Below are 26,395 nucleotides of genomic sequence, written 5' to 3' on the forward strand. Positions count from 1 at the left end.
TGCAGATCGTTGATATGGATGACAAACAACTATGGACCAGAATTGAGAATCTTTCTAATTAAACTAATTGCGATGAGTTAGCCATTAATATTTATTAATATATGGGAGAAGAAAAGCTTTGCATCCATCATATCAACCTCAGTTTGACATCTATTGAACAGAATTTTAAAGTAACTTAACATTTCATCTCTTAATAAAGAAAGAAGCCATAAATGCATAAGCTGTTATTATAATCCTTTATGTATTTATTTTAATATCATGTATCCGCTGCTCACTATTTGCTGTAAGGAGCTCTCCCCCACCAAATCCATGCAAAGATAGGATCATCATAGTTTCATATGTTAGTAAACACTATTCTGCATTGTGTGATTGTTTTCCTTTTGTACTAGTCTGATGTACTTATGCGTGGAATGATCTATCTAGATGGCATGCAAACAAAACTTTACACTGTACTTCGGTACATGTGACAATAATAAACCAATGACCCTAACAAATGTGAAAATGAGCCTCAGCAGAGGCAACATTTAGAAGATGACATTGCTGAGAACTTAAAAGTTCGCTTCTAATGTCTAAAAAGTTTGAACATAGAAACATCCACAGCTTAAGCAATAGGCCATGGCCAAGATCTGAGAGAGGTCACGAGACTACAAAATGCCAACTTCTCCAAACTAGAAATCTAAAGTATATTCAATGAAGTCAAGAAGCCAAATACTGTAGCTTCCAAAGAAAGATGGTTGTGAGAGAACATTCTTGAAGCAAATTTTTAGACAACCTCAAGGTTTCTTTAACCTACTAATGTACATCATTCACAAACATATGAATGGATCACCTGTGGCCAATAACAGATCCTAACACCAGTGAATGGGGAACTTTCCAGATAGAAAAGTAGAACTCAGATCTGCAGTCGAATATAATAAAAACATTTCAACATATTAGAATGATTTGCCCTTTAGCAGTTAGATCTGCACTTTGACTATTAAAACATTTGGAATAATTATGTTTCTGTTAACAGGATTTCCATTAATTCCTGATTCTTAACAAAAAATTAAGAATTTTCAATGGAATGATAAATTGCTCTCCTATTCCACAAATGATATTTCAATGATAACAGAGCACAGAAGGTGACCTCTGAATTTTTATATAGATGAAGAAAGCATACTAGGAACATATATTATTTCTTCAACTAAGACAATAAATATATCTTTTAAGACAGCATTTTTATCTTTCTTCCCCTTATTTTTAACCACATTGATTAAGAAAGGGACTTGCATATAATGCTGACAGATGTTATGCAAAGCAATGTACTGACAATTTTTCATGTGGCAGGTAATTTATTTCACTCTGCATTTACATACATGTTATTTCTGTTATGTGTAATGCTGTTAAAATGAGTCTGTTTGTATGATTCAGTTTTCAGTCTGGCTTAGGTAATGACATTAACTGTATCTAGAGATCCCTTTTAATTGATACTCCTTAATATCCCATTTTACTTGCTCCAACTCCCAAAAGAGCAGACCCATCAGAATGGAAGAAAATTCCATATTATTATCCTTTTCTAAGTTTCCTCAGTTATGCTAGTCTGTGAAAATTTGTATCCACAAGGGGTATGCTTACTTAGATTCATCCAACTAATAATGGTTTTAATGAGTATTTTCGTTTCCAATAGAAAATGGTTATTACTATTTTAAACACACCTCAGCAAATAAGAATAACCACCCACATAGCGCGATGTTACATTTTCTGCACATTGACTCTAATGCCCAGAAAATTACCCCTCACCCAACAACATCGAGGAAACAAATTCAAAGTGCTTACCCGAACACAACAACTTCATATTTTTATGTTGCATTTTAATTAATTAAGCAATTTATACTTTTAAATCTGCAATGAAGTTATGCTTTTTTTCTGGTTAACTGTGTGCAGGTAATTGTTAAATGCAGACCATATACAAAAATTAGAATGCCTGTTTCATTGAAAAAAAAACTGACTAATCTCACTTCATCATCAGCTTGCTTTACAAGATTTTTATATCTTCTTAGAAATTTAAATCCTTACAGGCATTCTGTATCAATTTAGATATAACATAGCCAATTGCAGAATAAAGGTCCCACCACTAAATTCTACCCTCAGGGGAGTAATTGATCAGTAATAACCGTAATTTGTTGCCAGATTATCGATTGCCTTATGAAGGGAACTCACATACTCTTCCTTAGGACTCCCATAGCCTGCAGAGAAGGAGACCTTCATTTCATTAATTTGCCTTGGATTTGAACACAATGTTCAGAAGGGAAAGTATTATATGGAACTGTACTGAGTTGCCCAGGACAAGATCCAGTAGTTAGAATGAATTACTTAATTGATATACAAATCAGAATAAAGAATCAATATTGCACTCTACATAGTTTCCTATAATATATTAAAATAAATGAAGCTTAGGCTCATTTACCTTTAATGAATTATTTTCAAGCTCTGTGTTGCTACTTCAATAAAGAGAAGGAGTAACAAGGTAACTGTTTCAATGAAAGTTTGTTATCTCTTTTGTCCAGAAATAGTTTTGTTTTAATCTCTATTAAGATTCTTATTTTGGTTTGAATAGATTATGATTTTTGTTATTATTTATTTATTTTTGGACATAGGCCCATTACATTTTGAAAAGATGGTAGCTGCCTTTTAGATCCACTGCAGTCTTTCTAGTGAAGGTACTCCCATAAAGTTCTTGCATAGGATGTCCAATATTTAGAACCAGTGAAGATGAAGGATTCATATATATTTCCAAATCAGATGGTGAGGAATTTGAAGAGAGCCTGCAGGGAGCTAAAGTCCACACTACTTTTTGTGAAACTGACTGTTTTGCAATTCAAGTATTGCAACGATCTATGGAAAGATTAATGTCTGTTCAGAAAACTAGAGAAACACCAAAAATCACTGAATTATAGTAGAATCACTGAAAACCACCAAATTATAAGATAAACAACAGGAATTCTGCAGATGCTGGAAATTCAAGCAACATACATCAAAGTTGCTGGTGAACGCAGCAGGCCAAGCAGCATCTATAGGAAGAGGCGCAGTCGACTTATCAGGTTAGTCCTGATGAAGGGTCTCGGCCTGAAACGTCGACTGCACCTCTTCCTATAGATGCTGCTTGGCCTGCTGCATTCACCAGCAACTTTGATGTAAATTATAAGATAATTAAGTATTCAACAGTTAGAGGTTGAATGGGCCTATTTTCACATCCAATGCCCTCGAAATCCAAGTTATTAAAGCATTAAATCATGTCTTAAAGCCTGAAAGATGTCCACTAGTGCCTCTGCCCAGGTGTCCTGTTGATGCCCTTGGTATTTAGATGTTTGATAAGTTGTGAACAACAAGGTGAACAGCATCCTTTCAAAGTCCATAGGCTTGAGCTGCCCATTATATTTGGAGAGTCTGTAAATAAGTCTTCGAATGTCAGTAATATTCTTGGGGATGACGTTATTAATGATAACATTAAACTTTTTCCCTGGTCTCATTGACGCAAGCTCCTCATCCTTCAGGGAACACTTAAGGTTGTCATCGATATTCCACCCACCCAGAAGAAACTAGAAATGTAACAGAGATATAAAAACATGATTAAAATCACAGGTAACAAGTTCCTTGGAAGGTTCAAACAATCATAAAATGAGCTTGCAAATCTTTAAGTATTTGTTCAGGTTTGCTGTTCAAACTCTAAGATATTAAGAAGTTTAGTCACAATTCTCGTGTGTGAGATTAGAACCTTGGTCTGTACCTAGCTGGCTGATCTCAGGAAGAATGAATAGATGGCTTGTTTCTGACTGATAGGGCAATTGGCTCTTATAATTGATCCCTAGTGGGTGATTGGAGAATCAGAGTGGTAGGAGAGAGATTAGGTTTCAGTGTGACAGGATTGCTGTAAGAGGTGGCCTCAATTCAATGGACTTCTTTCTCTGTCTTCAGAAAATATGGGAAATATATGACAATTGATTTAGGCCGCTCTTGGATTAGATTCTGGGTATGCACAACAATCAGTCAGGGCTTCATCCTGATCACCACTGCGTGATATCAAGCAACTTAAATATTTGAACTTATATCAGAAGCAAGATTAAGTGGAGTAAATTAGAATACAGTACAAGAATTCTAGTCCTGTTTAAATCTCTATCTGCTGAAGAGCAAACCACATTGTAGATGGTGCCATAGTTTGGAAAGGTGAGGTAGTTGTCCTGATGGCTTTATATTTTGGGTTTGAGTTTAAATCATCCAGTATTGGGTATCATTCCAAAAACTGAGCTCACTGCATATTTTAAAGTTAGTAATCTCCTGAATTATTCCATTTCAATACATATCACTGCTATTGTCACATATCTCTCCACCTCCCCTTCAACCGCCTCCAATTTTATTTATTAATTAATTGATGTACTGCGCAGAATAGGCTCTTCCCGCCGTTCACGCCGTAGCGGGCAGCAGCCCACCTATTTAACCCTAGCATAATCATGAACAATTTACAATGACCAATTAACCTAACAACCGGGACGCCATTGACCTGGGGGAACCGGAAAACCCAAAGGAAACCTATGTGGTCATGGGGAGGACATACAAATTCCTCACAGACCGCAGCGGGAATTGAACCTGGGTCACTGGTACTGTAAAATGTTGTGCTAACCACTATGCTGCCATGCCACTTAATGTCATTAAAAGAATAGCAGGCACAGGTCACATGAGTGCATACTGACACCCACATAAGCAAGGACAAAAGGCATATCCCTCTTCTCTTGGACAAGTCATTGAAGTGGTCACACCAAAGATAAACAAAACTCTAGATGCATGATGCCTAGAAAGGCACAAGGAATAAAAACAAAAGAATCAGCTATGATTTCAAATAATTATATTATTTCAGTAACGGTAGTTATCATTGTAAAAGTTGAAGCTTAGATTTCATTTAGAATCGATGGCCAAGATACATTTGTTATTGCTGTCTACTTATCCTGTGTCACGTTACTTAGGTCAAGATTATTACAACCTCATTTCTAATCAATGAGGAGCAAAGGGGCATGAAATCTGGTCAATAATGAAAACCACATGACAGATTATTACTGCCAGGCTCTGAGAGGGTTTTATCATTACTTCTGGCTACCATCAGGTACAGAGGCACAAGATGCAAGACAGCAAGTTATTTAGAATGTTTATTGGAAGTGGTCCATGTTCTGGGAATGGTAAAGTCAGTTAAAAAAGGTCATTGCGAGAATTTCATTGTCAGAACGGCAATAGTTCTTGTTTGTGACTGTTGGAGACAGTGACTGCGAGACGCTGAGTAATACCATAATGATGGAGTGTAGAATCCAGTCATCGAAGAGTGTTTACTGTGAGAGGTCTAATTGCTGGTGAGGATTATTATGGGTTCTGTTATTCAGTAGGAGCCAAGCAAGGAAGCTAATTATCAAGCAAATTATTGCATGAGACCAAGTCATGAAGGTTTACATCATGGAACAGGTTAATAAAACATAGAAATTACAAAAATGCAACGTTTGCTCTACAGTATTTGTGTTGATAAATTGTTCCTATCACAATTACCACCTTGGTTCTACTTCCCCTCAATCACTTTTCCTCCTTTTATGTATTTAATCTAACCTTGGAGCTTCAACGGTTCCCACCTCAGCCACTAGCTCTGGAAATAAGAAGAGCCTCAAAAATCTCTGTGTGAAAGCTTCTACTGCCACCCCTTCCTAGTTACTAAGATTTAATGGTATCAATCCTCTTTCTTGACACTCAGCAACTGAAAACACCAGGAGCTCTCTAGTTAACAGACAATATTACAAACAAATAATATTAAAATAAACCCATGAAAACTAGAAATCTAAAACAGAAACAAAAATAATTCAAGAACTATGAGCTTTTGTTCTGAATCCATAATGAAGAATGGAAAGTGTTTCCTTATCAATTGAAAATTGCAGGATACTTTAGTGCATTTTGGTATGGTTGGGGAAAGTACCTCAATCGCAGTGGGGAAAGTATGGTTTGAATTATAGCTGTTGGTCAATCTGATGGACTTTAATTCAGGAGAAGTGAAGGTCTCCACGTCCCAAGGTGGGAGTGGTTGTTAATGATTTGCTGGAGGCGACAGTGAGAGAGATGGACGTCCTGCACTATTGCTTCAGTAGAGGGCGCTGCAAGCTCAATTATTTCTACCAGCACATCTACCAGTTTATTTGAGGTGGATTTCTACTCTGCCAGAGAGTTCATTCAGCCATGCCTTGAAACTGGATCACATTCCAGTACATTTTATTCAAGCACTAAACATGAAATTTTAATTTTGCCCAGAGATAGTCACAAATGCAATAATTTCCGAGTGAAGCAACACACATCAAAGTTGCTGGTGAACGCTACTAATTACTAATTACTAATTCTCTTACTAATTCTTCCTTCAGTTAGTCCTGACGAAGGGTCTCGGCCTGAAACGTCGACTGTACCTCTTCCTAGAGATGCTGCCTGGCCTGCTGCGTTCACCAGCAACTTTGATGTGTGTTGCTTGAATTTCCAGCATCTGCAGAATTCCTGTTGTTTGATGTCCGAGTGAAATTGCCTCAGTCACAGAACTACCATGAGTTATTGGATGTAAAGTCACAAGAGAGACTGCGGATGCTGGAATCTGGAGCAACCACACAAAACACTGGAGGAACTTGACTGATCAGGTAGCATCTACAGAGGGAAAAGGACAGCTGATTGACTGTCCATTTCCCTCCATAAAAGATCTTAACCTGAGATGTCAATTGTTTCCTGGTGAGGGAGGAACAGATGACTTACGTATCTCAAGAGCCTGAATAGACATAACGTATTAAAGCAGCACTTGCAACCAGCTACCAAAGCATCTTTCCTGTGATGCATCAGTAGAGGTGGCAATGAGATGTATTGCTGATCAAATCAGAGGGGTCAGTGGTCGAATCACATGGTTAATGAGTTTATCTGCCATGTTTTCCTTAGCCCTTCCTCCTGAGGTGGTGTGGCCTTCACCTACTCCACCCTGGAGGAGGAGGATCTGCTCCAGCCAGTCAAGCTGCTGTCCTTGTCAAGCATTCCCTTCAGTGTCACACACTGTCCTGTCGCCCTCCCCCTTTTTTCCTTGACCCCTGCCTTTGATCACAGTTCCCCCACTGTACTGTTTCTCTCATCCCCATGGCATCCTAGTACTGAGAGCTCTTTAATAGTGTGGTCATAATTCCTGCAGCGAGTTGGCAGCTGCCAGCCCGATCGTGGAGATCAGCTTCTGACATCCCTTAAAGGGATAAAACATAATTATAATTCTCTTAAAGCAAGGATGTCTCAGTTTTGTGGGATTTTTATTTGGATGTGACATCCGCTTTGAGGGCAGGGCAAAATGTAACATAGATAAACAATTCACACCAAAACTGTGTGAAATGCAATTTTCAGGCAAGTATTTTAGTGAGGTTTAGCTCACTTTAACATATCTAGTTCAAAGTTCAAGTTCAAGGTAAATTTACTATCAAAGTAATTATATAAATTCTTCTACACCCCGAGATATTTTTCATGAGATCATGAAAGATCTTTAGGTATTTCTCCAAGGTGTGGAGCTACTGATTCTGGAAGGACTGATACCACATGCTACCTCCTAGAGGGGTTCTTCTAATAGTGATTGAGGAAACGGTAACTATATCTCCCAACCTTCAGTTCCAAAGAGCCTCCTCCTGATAGCGAGCGGACTAAAGCTCTCTATCTGTAAATCAGTGTGCTATTGGCCTCACGGCTGTAGCCACTTTCTCCTCCGTAGCAGGGTGCTACTGCTGTCCGGTTGTTGCGTGGAACATGCTGTCTGATACCCTTCTCTTAAGGTTGCAGAGTAAAGTGCCCTGGGTCTCATCTGGGGCCCCAGGGAGAGAGAGAGCAGCTCCTCATTTAGCTGCTTCTGTGCATACTCCACCCTAAGCTGCACCGAACATCTTTTGGACCAAATTGGTGATCATTTATTCAGGGAGCTCTCAGCTGGAGCTTGTTCCAGACCTAAAACCACATGTTCAAATCACTATAAAGTGGTGAAGTCCAAGTTCTGTTGTTTACAGAAAGATGAGAGATTAAATCACCCTTTACAAATCACTGCCCGGTGTTGAATGATCCATTTGCTTCTGTGTAGTTTTTGAGGGCTTAGAATGATTCTATTTCTGCTTTTCTATAAGTATCTTCGGTGCGACCTGCGAGTCTGTGCTGAAGACTGAGATACTGTAGGTCTGGGTAAATTTTTAGTGCTAAGGTATTTGTACATAGCAGAATAATGCAGCTTTGCTTTTCTATCTGTTTGATTCGATCATCATCTGATTCACCTTGAGCTTTTATCGTCTGGTTACTCCCTTGGAAATGAGCTGTGTGCTAAAGCAACTCGTTGTTATTCTATAGTTAGGCTCATCACCACATTCTAGCTGATGGGGATTTTACTTTGTTTTAAACGCTGTGTGATGAATACAAATAACCTCTCTTGGTTTGCTTCATCCACGCAGAGGCATCTGCCTATGTGGTTTCCTTTCGTAAGTACACTTTTTTAAAAAATATCTAGAGTTGTTATTCTAATACTGCAAAATATCATACTGCTCCAAAATTATTTGGCACAGCACGATGTGCAGTAGGAACAGCAGCAGTCCGGTGAAGAGTGTACAGCACCGAGTTCATTTGGAACAGTCTATTCATGCTATTGCAGGGCATCATGTTAATTCAGAACAATGTGCCACATTGTAATCTGTTACAGCTATTCAAATATTGTTTTTCAGTACCCATGGTAATTATTACTATCAAGTTGCAAATCACAGTAAAAATAGCACAGAATTACTGTTAGGAATTTCTTACTCATAAAATGATACAGTTCGTTTTCACCCAGTCAGTCAAAAAATACGTTATTCTTCTGTGATATGTGACTTTGCATTGCAGAGCTTTGACTGGCAAGCCCTTTAATTTGTTTTCTTCCTAATCAAATTAAGTTAGCATTCAATAATGTCTTTAAAACAAGTAAAGGAGCATGGGAGAAAGACACAGAGAGAGAGAAACCTCATACAGCAGCTCCACGTCCTTCTGTGACCTCTGGAACACAGGATTAATAGGAATGTCGGAATCTAGATTTCTTTTTAACCTCTGTGCAGATGGGAAGAGAACTAGAAGAAGGAAAGGAAAAGGAAATGTTGTCAATGAGAATAAAACATTTATAAAATCACACACATGTTGATAAACTATCAACAACAATATTAACATTGAGAATAAACATATATAATTAGGGGATGTAGAATGGGAATTATGAAAGAGACTGAACTGACATAGATGTGTAAACCATTAATTCTACACATGAACATCACACTTTGTGAGTTACTCAAACTGCCCTCTCCGACGCTGTGCATCATGCCAAAGACTTCATCTTCAAGAACATTTTTGTATCAATTTTCATCTCAAAGATAACATTTAAAGTTGCACATTGTCAATGGTTTATATCGATTTCTCTTATGTGTGTATGGTGCTATTATGGGATAATAACTTTAATGGATTTGCCTTGCAAGATAAACATAGAAACATAGAAAATAGGTGCAGGAGTAGGCCATTCGGCCCTTCGAGCCTGCACCGCCATTTATTATGATCATGGCTGATCATCCAACTCAGAACCCCGCCCCAGCCTTCCCTCCATACCCCCTGATCCCCGTAGCCACAAGGGCCATATCTAACTCCCTCTTAAATATAGCCAATGAACTGGCCTCAACAGTTTCCTGTGGCAGAGAATTCCACAGATTCACCACTCTCTGTGTGAAGAAGTTTTTCCTAATCTCGGTCCTAAAAGGCTTCCCCTCTATCCTCAAACGGTGGCCCCTCGTTCTGGACTTCCCCAACATCGGGAACAATCTTCCTGCATCTAGCCTGTCCAATCCCTTTAGGATCTTATACGTTTCAATCAGATCGCCCCTCAATCTTCTAAATTCCAACGAGTACAAGCCCAGTTCATCCAGTCTTTCTTCATATGAAAGACCTGCCATCCCAGGAATCAATCTGGTGAACCTTCTTTGTACTCCCTCTATGGCAAAGATGTCTTTCCTCAGATTAGGGGACCAAAACTGCACACAAAACTCCAGGTGTGGTCTCACCAAGGCCTTGTACAACTGCAGTAGTAGCTCCCTGCTCCTGTACTGGAATCCTCTCGCTATAAATGCCAGCATACCATTTGCCTTTTTCAGCGCCTGCTGTACCTGCATGCCCACTTTCAATGACTGGTGTATAATGACACCCAGGTCTCGTTGCACCTCCCCTTTTCCTAATCGGCCACCATTCAGATAATAATCTGTTTTCCTATTTTTGCCACCAAAGTGGATAACTTCACATTTATCCACATTAAATTGCATCTGCCATGAATTTGCCCACTCACCCAACCTATCCAAGTCACCCTGCATCCTCTTAGCATCCTCCTCACTGCTAACACTGCCACCCAGCTTCGTGTCATCCACAAACTTGGAGATGCTGCATTTAATTCCCTCATCCAAGTCATTAATATATATTGTAAACAACTGGGGTCCCAGCACTGAGCCTTGCGGTACCCCACTAGTCACCGCCTGCCATTTTGAAAAGGTCCCGTTTATTCCCACTCTTTGCTTCCTGTCTGCTAACCAATTCTCCACCCACACCAATACCTTACCCCCAATACCGTGTGCTTTAAGTTTGCACACTAATCTCCTGTGTGGGACCTTGTAAAAAGCCTTTTGAAAATCCAAATATACCACATCCACTGGTTCTCCCCTATCCACTCTACTAGTTACATCCTCAAAAAATTCTATGAGATTCGTCAGACATGATTTTCCTTTCACAAATCCATGCTGACTTTGTCCGATCATTTCACCGCTTTCCAAATGTGCTGTTATCACATCCTTGATAACTGACTCCAGCAGTTTCCCCACCACCGACGTTAGGCTAACCGGTCTATAATTCCCCGGTTTCTCTCTCCCTCCTTTTTTAAAAAGTGGGGTTACATTAGCCACCCTCCAATCCTCAGGAACTAGCCCAGAATCTAACGAGTTTTGAAAAATTATCACTAATGCATCCACTATTTCTTGGGCTACTTCCTTAAGCACTCTGGGATGCAGACCATCTGGCCCTGGGGATTTATCTGCCTTCAATCCCTTCAATTTACCTAACACCACTTCCCTACTAACATGTATTTCGCTCAGTTCCTCCACCTCACTGGACCCTCTGTCCCTTACTATTTCTGGAAGATTATTTATGTCCTCCTTAGTGAAGACAGAACCAAAGTAATTATTCAATTGGTCTGCCATGTCCTTGCTCCCCATAATCAATTCACCTGTTTCTGTCTGCAGGGGACCTACATTTGTCTTTACCAGTCTTTTCCTTTTTACATATCTATAAAAGCTTTTACAGTCCGTTTTTATGTTCCCTGCCAGTTTTCTCTCATAATCTTTTTTCCCCTTCCTAATTAAGCCCTTTGTCCTCCTCTGCTGAACTCTGAATTTCTCCCAGTCCTCAGGTGAGCCACTTTCTCTGGCTAATTTGTATGCTTCTTCTTTGGAATTGATACTCTCCCTAATTTCTCTTGTCAGCCACGGGTGCACTACCTTCCTTGATTTATACTTTTGCCAAACTGGGATGAACAATTGTTGTAGTTCATCCATGCAACCTTTAAATGCTTGCCATTGCATATGCACCGTCAATCCTTTAAGTGTCATTTGCCAGTCTATCTTAGCTAATTCACGTCTCATACCTTCAAAGTTACCCCTCTTTAAGTTCAGAACCTTTGTTTCTGAATTAAAGCTGTATTTTAAATAGCAGAAACGGGTCCAAGGTGAGCTGCTTTTGCAATATTTGAGAGTGAAAAGACCAGCCAGAACTGTCACAGTGGGATTCAAAATATACATAGAACTTCTACGTGAATGCCAGATGTATCAGGCTGTGATACAATTTAGCAAAAGCGAACAGCAAAAAACTAGTGTAGGAGCAGGGGAAGAATCCAAGGGAGGTTCAGAACAAATATATTCCTATTTAAAGAAAGGGACAGTTCACCATTCTAAACCTTGTCAATACTGAGAAATACTTCCAGAGAGACGAAGCAAAAAGAAGATAACGATTTCAACACCAAGGGCCAGGGACGAAATTAAAAATGCAATGAGGAGTACTAGGAGGATGCATGAAAAATATATCAACAGGCAAATCATGCCTGAGGTGTTCTATAAATATTTGAAGTAAACTAACATCAGAAAAAAAAGAGTAGGTCCATTTAGAAACCAAAGGAGTAACATCAACATAAAGTAGAGAATACGTGGAAAGTTCTGAATGAAATCTTTGTATCTTTTCATGATGGAAGAGGATGATATAAGAATGTTAAATCTTGTAAATAACAAAGGCTGAGAGACAGGAGGCTATGGCAGAGAGACAGGCAACAAAGACAGACAGACATTTGAAGAGTCAAGCATCTTTGAAAATAGATAAAAGACAAAATGCTAGGAACATTCAGCAGGTGAGGCAGCAGCTGTAGAATGACAGAGTTAACATTTTAGATTGGTTGGAACTTGGAAGGAGAGGAAGCAAGTTTAGATAAATTTGCAGAGATGATAGGAAGGGTTTGGATAGGAAGAAGGAAATATCTCTGATAAGATGAAGTTGGTGTTACCATGGTGATATGCTGTAGATGAAACCATCCAGTTGATACTTAATGATGCAAATGAGAGAGAAAGAAAGCAAGCAAAGGATCTTAATACCATTTTTCCTGTCATTTCCAGTTCTGATGTAAAGCCATTTACCTTAAATGTCCGTGCTGTTTCTCTTTTTGCAGAGCCTGCCTGACCTCATTGTTTCCAGCATTTGAAGCAAAGACACAAATGCTGGAAGGACTCTGCCAGTCAAGCAGCATCTGTGGAGAGAGAAGCCAGTGAATATTTCGGATCAACAAATTTTCCTCAGAACTCGGGAAATTCTGAGGGAACGGCCACTGATATGAAGGGTTGACATCTCTCTTTCCACAGAGGCTACTTGATTGGCTAAGTTCTTCCAGTATTTCTGATTTTGTTACAGATTTCCTGCATCTGCAGTTTTTTTTGTTTTGATTCTCATTTAAAGGTGGATAAAACTTTGGGCCTGGATAAATGTATTTAAGACACTGATGATTATTTTCCATTGCTTTTTGGCTACAGGCATGAGGCTGGGGAATTGATAGTTCCTTAAGTTGGAGCATTATTTAACGGAGAAAAATGATAAATGGAATAAATACAGACTAACTAGTGAGTTTAATATCAGTAGTTGAAAACATGTTGGGAGAAAAAAACTGGAAAAAGTCTAAAGTACTGCAAAAATCTCTATTTGGAATGATACATGCTTATCAAGAACAGTAAGCATAGATGTCTTAAGAGAAGATTCATAATCTAATTTCTGAGAGAGTGGCAAGGTTTATTGATATAATATATATGGATTTTAGCAATGTGTTTGACCGAGTCCTGCTTTACAGATTGATCAAGAAACTAAAATCCAACCGAAATTTGCAGGTGACAAAAAGTCAAATGCTAATTGTTGACAAACAAGAGAAAATCTGCAGATGCTGGAAATCTGAGCAACACACACAAAATGCTGGAGGAACTCAGCAGGCCAGGCAGGATTTATGGAAAAAAGTACAGTTGACTTTTCGGGCTGAAACCCTTCGGCAGGACTGAAGAAAAGAAGCGGAGGAGTAGAATTAAAAGGTTGGGGAGCAGAGGGAAAGAAACACCAGGTGGTAGGTTAAACCTGGAGGGGGAGAGATAAATTAAAGAGCTGGGAAGTTGATTAGTGAAAGAGACAGAAGGTCATGGAAGAAAGAAAAGGGGAGAGGAGCACCAGAGGGAGGTGATAGCTGGATAAGGAGATAAGGTGAGAGAGGGAAATGGGGATGGAAAATGGTGAATGAGGGGGAGGGGTGAGGGGCATTACCAGAAATTCAAGATCAATGTTCATGCCATCAGGTTGGAGGCTACCCAAACAGAATATAAGGTGCTGTTCCTCCAACCTAAGTGTGGCCTCATCACGACAGTGGAAGTGGCCATGGATGGACATATCAGAACGGGAATGGGAAGTGGAATAAAATGGGTGGCCATTGGGAGATCCCGCTTGTTCTGGTGGATAGAGCATGGATGCTCGGTGAAGCAGTCTACATCTGGTCTCACCAATATACACAAGGCCACACCAGGAGCAACAAACACAGTAAGTGACCCCAGTAGACTCATAGGTGAGGTGTCATCTCACCCGGAAGAACCATTTGGGACCCTGGATGGTAGTGAGGGAGAAGGTGTAGGGCAGATGTTGCACTTGCATGCTTGCAAGGATAAGTGCCAGGAGGGAGGTCAGTGGGGAGCATAGCATTGGAGAGCATGCAGAGGAGATTACGAGATGTTACCAGGGCTGGAAAATTACTGTTATGAGGGGACAGTCTAGACCAGAGTTGTGTGCTTTAGAATAAAGAACACTGTAAGAAAATTGACCAAGGTATCTAAAATTGAGAGGTACGTATGTGAAATCGTAGTGAGCAAGATGAACAGGAATGATCTATTTCCCTTAACAAAGATCATATTAAACCAAAGTCTGTAGGAATTTATTTTCGCAGAGGACAATGAATGTCTTGAATTCTCTTTCTGGAGGTTTATGGAGGCTAGCTCATTGGAAGCATTTAAAGAATAAATAGACCTGTTCTTGAAATAGCGGGAGATCAAAAGCCATGGAGAACTGGCATTATTCTCAGCCTAAGCAAGTCAAGCATGATCATATCAAGTGGCAGGATAGGCTTGAGGGGTCGAGTGGCCTTTTCCTGTCCCTGTTTTTCTTTTCTTCTTATAATTAGACAGGATAAATACAAGTTGTGTGAAATAGTTAGGGGGGAGTTGATGATATCTTTTTGCTCAATGACAGTCAAGTGAGATTCTGAAGCTAACTTACAGAAAGGATGGAGGAGGAAGAAATTCTCACCACATTTATAAGGTACCTGGATGAGCACGTGAAGGCCCTGCTTAGAGGTCTTCAGAATAAAGGCCGAAAATGGGGATAAACTTTGGATACACTAGGCTGAATGACCTATGTTTATGTCTTGAATTTTTGTCATTTGGAACAATTTAGTGTCAAATATAGTCTACAAATGGTCAGTGTTTACTTTGAAGGTTGAAGCTATGTTTGTGCAGCTCTATCTTGGCATCTGTCTGCAGTTTACACTAGAAGTGCTATCTGAAGGAAATCAGCTCGTGCCTTACATATCAACATCTGCTTTCACTCATTGAACTTCCAGAAAAGTGATTTAAAGTGTTGAAGATCTGACCAAAAGGGTTTTTGGTCTATATACAGTATTTTCCATTCTAATTGTACTTTCTGTTATTTACCAGCATATCCATGTGCACAATACAAAAACATCAACGCACTCCCATAACTACCCAGCTGGTTATATGGATCTGGCCAAGAAAGTCTCTGTGAACCAGCTGTTCCAGGTATTTGAAATATTACGGTTAGCCTCAACATTTTAAAACAGTGTGGTGAACATTTTTTAGCTTGATGGGAACCCATTGTCCCTGTCAGATCTCATCTGCCTTTTGCAAATGAACTAAAGTCACACATACCACTATATATTTCATGCACAGCGAGCACTGAGAGAAGTTGTCATATGTCAGGCCAGTCCACAGCAAGAAGCTGATGGCTTCAGCAAAGGGGAAGGGGCGCAAGGGGCGGGGTTGGGGATTGGAGAAAAAGGAAAGACTACAATCCTCTATACACATTACTTCCACCACATTTCAACAACCACTGTCACACACTTGGCGAAACAGCAACTAAGCAAGACTGGATTTGTGCTCTGACTTCTCCCCTTCTTTTCCAGTCCCGATGAAGGCTGTCAGCTCGAAACATTAACCGTTTACTCTTTTCCATAGATGCTGCCAGCCCTGCTGTGTTCCTCCAGCATTTTGCGTGTGTTGCTTTGGAATTATCTAATTGCTGCTTTGGACGGTATTGATCTGAAGTTGGTGAGGGGTGGAAATTAGACCGAGCCTCTTTGTGGATCCATTTGCCAAGGAAACTGAGTAGAAAGTCCCAAAGCCATTCAGAAATTGAACTTCAGGTCTCAGCTCTATATTGGGGCAGGTTCATCAGTGAGAAGAGTAGAATTCTGGCAGAGATTGATAGCTGTCAGTAGGAACATGGTTTAGGAAAGAGGATTAGGTCAGGCAGTTGCAGGTCATGATGACGTGAGCCCACACTCCATAGGAGGATATGGTTGGTTCCGTAAGGCTCCGCGGCAAATTCAGGCCTCCATTTGCTTTGGAAAAGCAAAGACTCCTGTGGTTTCTTGGCTCCACTGCATGGTTATCTCCACGTGAATCTAATGCTGCAGATTATGCCGACAGAAGCAGTGCCAGATTAGCACAGCCAAATGGACATACAGGAGACTTCAGATTCCTGGAATCTGGAGCAAAAAAACAACACACTGGAGAAATTCAGTGGGTCAGGCAGCATCAGTGTGGGGAAAATGGACAGTCAACTCTTTGGACTGAGATGCTCCAGTGAGACTGAAATCTGGTCCAGAGGAAGGGTCTCGACCCAAAACGTTGACCATACATTTCCAACCACAGATACTCTCTAACCCATTGGCTTCTTCCTCCATCATTTTATTTGTTAGAACAGGTCACATGACTTGTAATCCCATTCAAAGTTCAAATTAAATTTGTTACCAGATTTTCATCTATACACTGAGGCAATAATCCTAGTTCTGAAATTATTCAAATTTCCAGTATCTACAATATCAGATTCAGTTCTTTGTCAATCACTCAGAATCACAGCCTTGGGAGTGGAACTGGTAGACAATTACATGTTTAAAGAATTACATTAGTTTCCTTAGTATCTGGAGCAGATATGGAAATGGACCAGGAAATCAGAGACTTACAGCACAACAGAATAAAAGCTCTCTGTGCTCCTGAGACGCAGACAGATCTGAATGAGATTTTAGGTGTCCCATGAGCATCCACATGTGCATTTGAGGGAAACCAGTCCAGAATCAACCTACAGCGTTCTGTCTGGTTGAAAGTGAATGGATTGGGGTGGTGATGGGATGGTGAAATCTGCTTTGTTCCCCACAGTCTGAGCTTTTGAAGGTCTGAAGGTGTTGCATTCCAGGCTGGATAAAAAGGATGGGTAGCCTTCAGGTGTTCTCCATCTCAGTCACTAATGCCCTTCAGAGAAGGAAATGTAACTCTTTTTAGGTCTAGCCTCTATATGTCTCCAGAGCCAGACCTACTGAGTCTGCTGGCACTTAACTGGGGGCAATTAGAATGGCCATTGAATGACAGTCCTACCATGACATCCACCAATCCTAATGCGTAAAGAAAACCTGAATGAGTTGGTGGGGGGCAGACCCGACACCAATTCACAACCGGGTCTTTCCTCAGCTTCCTGCTGTTTATACTCCTGCTTCATGAAAGCCAAGCCAGGGAGCTAGGAAGGTTGGGGCTGAAAACAGAATGCTGAATGCATTTTCTTGCAGCCAACAAAAACCAGTTTTTTTTTAAATTACAAAGAATTTCCTTTCACCAGAAAACAGGAACTGGAACAGTATTTGTTTGCCAGAAGCACCACTAATTAAGGCTGTTGCTTTTCACTGTTTGGTCACCTGTAAAACAATACCTATGAATGTGTCCTGTTTGAATGACATATTGTTGGATAATGTTAAATCACACTAAAAATAATCTATGCATTCACGTCAGGAAAAAATACACAATGAAACCCATTGGCATTTACTTAGAAATGGACATAGGAGCCTTTAAAAATGAACATAGACTTCAAGTACACGAAAGAAAAATGCATTTATTACTGAAGAATAAGTGGCACTGCAGCTTTGATTCCAGTAAGTTCAATGGAAATGATGTTGTGAGGTTAAAAACAATTACTATTCCACTGAATTTAACACAGAGCTTATAGATAAGGCCGAGAGACCATACAACAAAGGAGCAGAATTAGGCCATTCAGCCCATCTAGTGTGCTCTGCCATTCCATCCCTCTCACCTCCATCCTCCTGCGTTCTTCCCGAATCTTTTGATGCAATGTCTAATAAGGAACGTATCAATTTCCACTTTAAATGTACCCAATGACTCAGCTTCCATAGCTGCCTGCGGAAATAAATTCTACAAATTCATTACGCCCTGGCTAAAGAAATTTCTCCTCATGTCTGTTCTAAATGGTGGCCCTTTTATTCTGAGACAGTGCCCTCTGGTCCGAGACTCCCTCACTATAGGAAACATCCTCTCCTCCTCCACTCTATCTCGGCCTTTGAATACTTAATGCCTTTCAATGAGATTTCCTCTCATTCTTCCAAACTCCGGCAAGTACAGGCCTATAGCCATCAAGTGCTCCTCGTACTGTACGTTAACCCTTTTGTTCTTGGAATTATTCACGTGAACCTCCTCTGGACCCTCTCCAACGCCAGCACAACATTTCTTAGATAGGGAGCCCAAAACTGCTCACAATACTCCAACTGTAGTATGCACAATGCCTTATAAAGCCTCAGCATTTCATCCTTGCTTTTAAATTCCAGTCATCTCATAATGAATGTGAACATTGCAGTTGTCTTTCTTACCATCAACTCAACCTGCAAGTCAACAATTAAGAAATCCTGCATGAGGACTCCCAAGTCCCATTGCACTGCTGATTTTTGAATTTTCTCCCCATTGAGAAAATAGTTTACATCTTTATTCCTTCCACCAAAGTACATGACTGCATGCTTCCCTACACTATATACCACTGCCACTTTTTTGCCCATTCTCCCAATCTGTCTAAGTCCTTCTGCAGACTCCCTGGTTCCTCAAACTACCTGCCCCTCCGCCTATCTTTGTGTTGTCTGCAAACTTGGCCACAAATCTATTAATTCCATCATCCAAATTATTGACACAGAATGTGAAAATAAGTGCCCCCAAAACTGACCTATCCTGTCTGTTATTTCCTCAAATACTTCCAACAGATTTGTCAGGTAAGATTTCCCCTTAAGGAAACCATGCTGACTTTGGCCTACTGTGCTTCTGAGTACCCTGAAATCTCAACCTTAATAATGGACTCCAACATCTTCCCAACCACAGAAGTCAGGCCAGCTGGCCTATAATTTCATTTTTGCTGCCTCCCTCCCTTCTTAAAGGGTGAAGTGACATTTGCAAATTTCCAGTCCTTTGGAACCATTCCAGAATCTAGTGATTCTTGAAAGATCATTACTAATGCTACACATTCTCTTCAGAACCCTGGGGTGTATTCCATCTGGTCCTGGTGACTTATCTGCCTTTTGACCTTTCAGCTTCCCAAGGACTTTCTCCTTAGTAATAGAAACTATACTCAGTTTTGCCCCCTGACACTCTTGAATTTCTGGCATACTGCTACTGTCTTCCACAGTGCACATGGACACAAAATACTTAATAAGTTTGTCCACTATATCTTTGTCCCCTTTACTACCTCTCCAGTGTCATTATCCACTGGTCCAATATTCACTCCCATCTCTCTTGAACTCTACAGATCTGAAAAAAAAATCATTTTGTATCCTTTTATACTATTGGCTGGCTTACCTTCATATTTCATCTTTTCTCTCCTTATGGCATTTTTTATTTGCCTTCTGTTGATTTTTTAAAGCTTCCCAGTCCTCTAACTTCCCACTAATGTTTACTATATTATACACCCTGCCTTTAGCTTTTATGTTGTCTTTGACTCCCCTTGTCAGCAACAGTTGCATCATCCTCCCTTTAGAATACTTCTTCATCTTTGGGATGTATCTATTTTGCACCTTCAGAGTCTAAATGAACTTCTACCAAGTAAATCCTGATTAATAATATGGGGGCCTTATGTAGAAAGCCTGATTTTTAACAGATCATTTGCAACAAGGAAGAGACAAGTTAGGGGAGTTTTCTGATCATAGCGGGGGAATCTTATGATAGTCACAGAGCAAATTTGGAGGTTAACCAATTTGAGATTAGTGCTTCCCAATTACCAAGAACTGACACTGTCTGGTGATTGGGTGGTGAAGGAGGGAATGGATTCCTTATTGCAGACATTCTGTTTTGTTTTTGACAATGTCATGTTGTATGGTGATGTTTGGTGACTCCAGTCGTGCCCAATGATGAAAGTTGGAGGTATAAACAACTAGAGACAAAGAGCAGGCTGGATACTCTGGAGATTGTTGGCTTGAACAAAATGAATCTGATTGTTAATCTGCACTAGCCCAACAAATTCACTCTGTTTTACTTGCTTGCACCTGGTTGTCAAGGCCTACAAGACCCGGCAACCAATGACTATATATCTAATATCATTAACAAGGAAGATGGTGGTGTAATGTTTCAATACATAGTCAGCTTCATAGAACCAGACTGATTTCCACTCACCACTTTATTTCCAATCATTAACAATGGTAGATTTTTTTTTTCAAGTTTCTGATCTTTTGTGATTAACGTCTGACCAAACTCATCATTATTGGGGATTTAGATTCTACTAATGATATTGTTTATGACTGCTCGATCAGTGTGGGCATGTCAGAAGAGCTCTATACTGAGCCCTCAGTAGATGACTTACTGTGATGGAGGAACTCTCTGTAGAAATCTCCAATGACATGCAGGAAGATTAATTGCCTACAGCAGATTGAGAGAGTGTATGTGAATAGTAGATTCGGGGAGAGGTGATGAAACTGTGAGATTAAGGGGAGATAATGTGGTTTTAGTGTCAATGGTTGCTTGATGATCAGAGGAAATTCGTTGGGTAACCTGTCTGTTTCCATGGCTCTTTCACGTTAATGGAATGGAAAAGAGAGAACTGGCCCATGCTGAGGTTGGGGAATAGGCTTTGTCAGGCCTCCTCGGAATTATTTAATTTAACCAACAACAGACAATAAATGTGTATGAAGCAATGTTTGCATTCTTTGATTAATTGAGCAATACTGTCATGATCAAACAGTTCAAATTGAAATTCACGTCAATTGTACCTTTACTAGGCTCCTAGCCAGGGCTTTCCACTGCCAAGATTGCCCTCAATCAAGCAGTCCAGTGATGAGGCTGCTATTGATTAGAGACAGCAAGTTTAGCTGACATGAAGTTTGGAGTATAAAGGAATGCTTTCTACATCTCACATAAAAATGCTGAAATGCAGCCCAATACATTATTTTGAACCTCTCAGTAGTCATAATTTATATTGCAGGATGACAACAAAATTTTCCACGTTCTACATTTCTGACTGATTATTAGAATGATCTGTAATCTCAGGAGCACAATCCCTGCTGTTATGTCTTGGCTGGTTGCAGTAAATTGTGAGATCATTTCATCTTCCCCAAAGTTCCATCTTAAGTATGAACATAGCTTATCTCCTCTCACAGGTGAGTGCAGAATATTCTCCAGATTTTTAATTCTTTAATTAGTGTAGATCCTTCAACTCTGGGGGTAAAGATCAGGAGAGAAGCATAATTGCTTCTGGTGACATGTATCCTGACCTCCAATATAGACTGTTCCCTGTGAAACCAAAACGAAACTATAAGATTCACAGATGTGTGCCTACTGAAATCCAGCGATTTTTAAACCTCTTGTCACCCAACAATCCCAGGTGGATCGATCACGCAAACTACTGGAGGAACTCAGCAAATCAAGCAGCGTCAATGAAGGGGATTAAACAGTCAATGTTTTGGGGCTAAACCTCCATTGGGACTGGAAAGGAAGGGGTAGAAAGCAGAATGAGGTGTCCTCTCTTATTAGATTCCTCCTTCTTCACCTCTTTACCTCTTCCACCTATCAACTCCCCCCCCTCCAGCTTCTTACATTATCACCCCCACCCCCACCCACTCACCTTTCCCCTCTCTGGGTCTCACCTATCGCTTGTCAGTTTATACATCTCCCCCTTTCTGCACCTTCGTATCCTGCCTTCTGCACTCTTCCTTTCTAGTCCTGATGAAGGGCCTTTGCCTGAAACATCAACTGTTTATCCCCTCGCCCCCCCCCCACCCCATAGATGCTGACTGACCTGCTGAGTCCCACCAGCATTTTATATGTTTTGCTAAAGATTCCTGGCATCTGCTGTAATCACAGATGGATAGGGTTTCTTTGCAATTTAGTTGCGTGTCCAGGCTTTAGGAAGCCATTCTGTGAGAAAATACGCCTATATCCGTTGCTTATATAAAAAAAAACCTGTTCCTATTCACACCACTGAGCCCCCACCTCTGACACTGGAATCTTGCCTACACTAATCCCAAAAACAGGGAGGCGACCATGTCCTCACAACACAGGCAAGAAGGATTAATGGCCAAACCCAAATAAACCTCTTGGCAAGTTATTGTAGGGATAGGAAAAGAGAGGATTAATAACTGATAAAATAGGTTGTAGCTTCTGGTGATGTGGTACCAGGGAACCACTGATAAGTTTCAACATTAGGGAGATGGGATGCAGGTGTAACCTGGCCAGGGTACAGAAACTTGATGATTATGTTATAGCACACTAAGATTTGCTGTTAAGTAGATTAGGCTTATAGATAATTATTTTATTTTAAAATCAAAACTTAGTTTCACTCTTAATCAAGCCTCCTGTGTAATGACATATATGAAGACGAAAACTCCGGGTAAGGTGGTGGCGTGTTTGATCACAGCGACGTCTACACGGTCAAGCAAAGGTGCTATTGTCCTTTTTAAACATATTTTTTATAATCTGAAAACCCTGTTGGACATTAGGAACTTAAAGTACTGCAAGTCCACTCCATCAGCAAGTTGCTCGTTGGCGGAGAAATTGAAGGAGCTGGACTTGGTGCAGACCGTGCTGCTGCCTGTGTCAGAGAGGCATCCGAGAACTCGGTTTGCGAAGGATGTGCAGTCTAACAGTGAATGATCATCGTCGTCACCTTCTTGTGACCGCAAGACCCTGTTGGATATTGTTAATGTGAAATGCTGCAAGCCCGGTTTATTGACAGACGGGAGGGGAGCCGTGTGGCCTCAGTCGTAACGAGGACTCAGCTTCAAGCCGCAGCATCGCCTGTTTACAACCACCCGGGAGAGAGGCATCGGAGTCAGTGTGGCACAGCATCCGAGCTGGAGTCAGTGCTGCTCCCCAGTGAACGCTCAGCAGAGGACAAGCCATATTCTGGTCAGCTGCGGTTTTCTGAGGGTCTTGGACTATTTTTTTGTGTGACTGTGTTTTACTGATTTCTTATATGTACTTGCTCTCTTATATGTCCTATATGTTCCTTGTGCTGTGTATGACTGCCCTGTTTTATTTGGCAGTATTCATGTATTGTTGAATGACAATTCAACTTGAGTTTAAACTTGAAGTGTAGCAATCAAAACTTAAGTTATTTGTGTAATCACGTATGTGGAGAAGTATGAAGCCTATCCCAAAATCTTGTTTGGGTAGATCAGCTTGGTCTGGTCTGCTGGTGTACACCAGTTTCAGCAAGTCACCCACTGAGCAAACACCAACTCCATGTCCACATCCTCTTCTGCGGTTATTGCCTGGTGCATTTACAGCAGCATTCCATCTCTCCCTATTGTTGAACCTTATCAGTGGTTCACTGTTAGCATAGCAACATCCTATTTTACTATTGATTACCCCCTCCCTATTCCTTCCCCTTACAACGCAAGTTAACAGAACTACCCTCATCCTCAAGCTTCAAGACCTATGCAGGTGCTAGAAATATCCCAGATTCCTACACCAATCGCCCTGAATACTGGTGTCCCACCAACAGAACCAACGCACCAGATGCAGCTTTAATCCTCCAGATGTGGTGTACAATCCTGTAAAGTCCTTTGGGATGTTTTACTACTTAAAATATGCCAAACAAGTGCAGTTATCTGTTTGAGATTTAGCATGGCAGTCCAGCTAAGAGAAGACCGATTTTCAACAGCTTTCTGACCCAAAGGAGTCTGCTGATCCACATTTTCCACCCCTCCCTGTTTAATCATCAAAAGTAAGGCATTAGATATATATTTGGATTCCTGTCATGATTCAGTAAACAAATGCAACACATTAACTGACCTCAGTTCTGCAATAGTGCAAATCTTGTCCTATTTCCCCGAAAATATCAAGTGACTAGAACACTGGCAATCGCACTCATATTGCACAATAGCTCCTTTTTGGAAACTATACCCTTAAGCATGGAAATTACCAAAATCAACAGTGATGCTTCTCATTGGAACCTCAAACATGGAGAAACGCCATTTGGAAGAACTGCACGGGAACCCACCATTTATCAAGAGCCTTCAATAAGGAAAAATGTTTTATTAATGGATTCTGCAAATGAAACACAAGCAACTGAAGTAGATCAAGTAAATATTTTTTTACAAAGTATCTCAGATCTAAACAATATACGATTCCAGTCACCAACTGCTTTTAACAGGAATTCTGCAGATGCTGGAAATTCAAGCAACACACATCAAAGTTGCTGGTGAACGCAGCAGGTCAAGCAGCATCTGTAGGAAGAGGTGCAGTCGACGTTTCAGGCCGAGACCCTTCGTCAGGACTAACTGAAAGAAGAGCTAGTCGGAGATTTGGAAGTAGGAGGGGGAGGGGGAGATCCGAAATGATAGGAGAAGATAGGAGGGGGAGGGATGGAGCCAAGAGCTGGACAGGTGATTGGCAAAGGGGATATGAGAAGATCATGGGACAGGAGGCCCGGGGAGAAAGCCAAGGGGGGGGGGGAACCCAGAGGATGGGCAAGGGGTATAGTCAGAGGGATAGAGTGAGAAAAAGGAGAGTGAGAGAAAGAATGTGTGTGTAAAAATAAATAACGGATGGGGGTACGAGGGGGAGATGGGGCATTAATGGAAGTTAGAGAAGTCAATGTTCATGCCATCAGGTTGGAGGCTACCCAGACGGAATATAAGGTGTTGTTCCTCCAACCTGAGTGTGGCTTCATCTTTACAGTAGAGGAGGCCGTGGATAGACATATCAGAATGGGAATGGGATCTGGAATTAAAACGTGTGGCCACTGGGAGATCCTGCTTTCTCTGGCTGTCAGAGCGTAGGTGTTCAACGAAATGATCTCCCAGTCTGTGTCGGGTCTCGCCAATGTATAGAAGGCCACATCGGGAGCACCAGATGCAGTATACATTGGCAAGACCCGACGCAGACTGGGAGACCGCTTGAACATTGACTTCTCTAACTTCCACTAATGCCCCACCTCCCCCTCGTACCCCATCTGTTATATATACACACATTCTTTCTCTCACTCTCCTTTTTCTCCCTCTGTCCCTCTGACTATACCCCTTGCCCATCCTCTGGGTCCCCCCCCCACCTCCTTGTCTTTCTTCCCGGACCTCCTCTCGTATCCCTTTTGCCTATCACCTGTCCAGCTCTTGGCTCCATCCCTCCCCCTCCTGTCTTCTCCTATCATTTCAGACCTCCCTCTCCCACTTTCAAATCTCTTACTAGCTCTTCTTTCAGTTAGTCCTGACGAAGGGTCTCGGCCTGAAACGTCGACTGCACCTCTTCCTACAGATGCTGCCTGGCCTGCTGCGTTCACCAGCAACTTTGATGTGTGTGACCAAATGCTTTTAGTTGTTTTTATGTGTGTCATTATACACCATAAAAGTCAGTGAAGTACTGATTTTGACCGAACAGTAACAGATAAATATTTTTTTGAAATTAAATCCTGAGTTGCATTTATTACTGGAAGCAGTCTTCAGTAGACTCTCATTGGAGATGAATCAGTTTTCAACAGCAGAATGCCCAAAAGGCAATCAATATGAAAATGCCAATAAGGCCGATGATGAATTCACAATCATTGCAAACAGGAAGTATCCACAGTAAATCATTAAGAAACATGGCTGTATATTAAGTGACATTATCAAATTCCAACTGCCTATGTTATTACATGCAAGTCCATGCCCTTAAGGAACATAACTGCTGGCCTACGTTAACATAAATCTAGAACGTTACCACATTTTGAGCTTAAAAGATGGTTAATGATTCTAGGAGAAAATGTGCAAAGTGATCTGTCTTCCTTGCACAATGAGCAGTGTCAGGCAACAGTATGCAATGGCTACCCAGAGCTGATTTTAGGTTTAATGTGCAGAGCAAAGAGAAAAGTTCAGTGATGCACATGGAAGCACATCCAACAAGGACAGAACCCGTAACTTAGTAAGGATGCTAAAATAAAGACAGTCAGTTCTGGAAAGTTACAAACAAACAGGCAGTAACTGTGAAGAAAGAAGTCAAGCCACCAGTGAAAATGTTGGAGAAAGAGAAACATAGAGCAAGGGTGGAGGGAGGAAAAGAATAAAAAATGTCTCTGATAAACAGAAAAGAAGGAGAGATTAATAATTATGGTGGTACAAGCAAGAGGGAGTGGTGATGGAACAAGAAAAGATTGAGTCTAGTGTAGGTGACGTGGGACTAACGGCATTGTTATTTGAAACAATATAGTTATAATTGAT

General features: G+C 40.8%; 1 protein-coding gene across 1 annotated transcript in view; it reads right to left on the bottom strand.

Moving 5' to 3' along the window:
* Positions 1–249: 249 nt before the first annotated feature.
* The window catches only part of LOC134351591 (protein FAM180A), a 46,338-nt gene continuing 20,192 nt past the window's right edge, over positions 250–26,395 (bottom strand). Inside the window, exons 2-3 of the mRNA XM_063057952.1 lie at positions 9,040–9,143; positions 250–3,578 (exon numbers count right to left, since the gene is read on the bottom strand). Coding sequence (XP_062914022.1) covers positions 3,258–3,578; positions 9,040–9,143 — 425 coding nt within the window. The 3' untranslated portion in view covers positions 250–3,257. The remainder of the gene's footprint in view (positions 3,579–9,039; positions 9,144–26,395) is intronic.

This window comes from Mobula hypostoma, chromosome 9, assembly GCF_963921235.1.
Source record: "Mobula hypostoma chromosome 9, sMobHyp1.1, whole genome shotgun sequence".
Lineage (NCBI taxonomy): Eukaryota > Metazoa > Chordata > Chondrichthyes > Myliobatiformes > Myliobatidae > Mobula > Mobula hypostoma.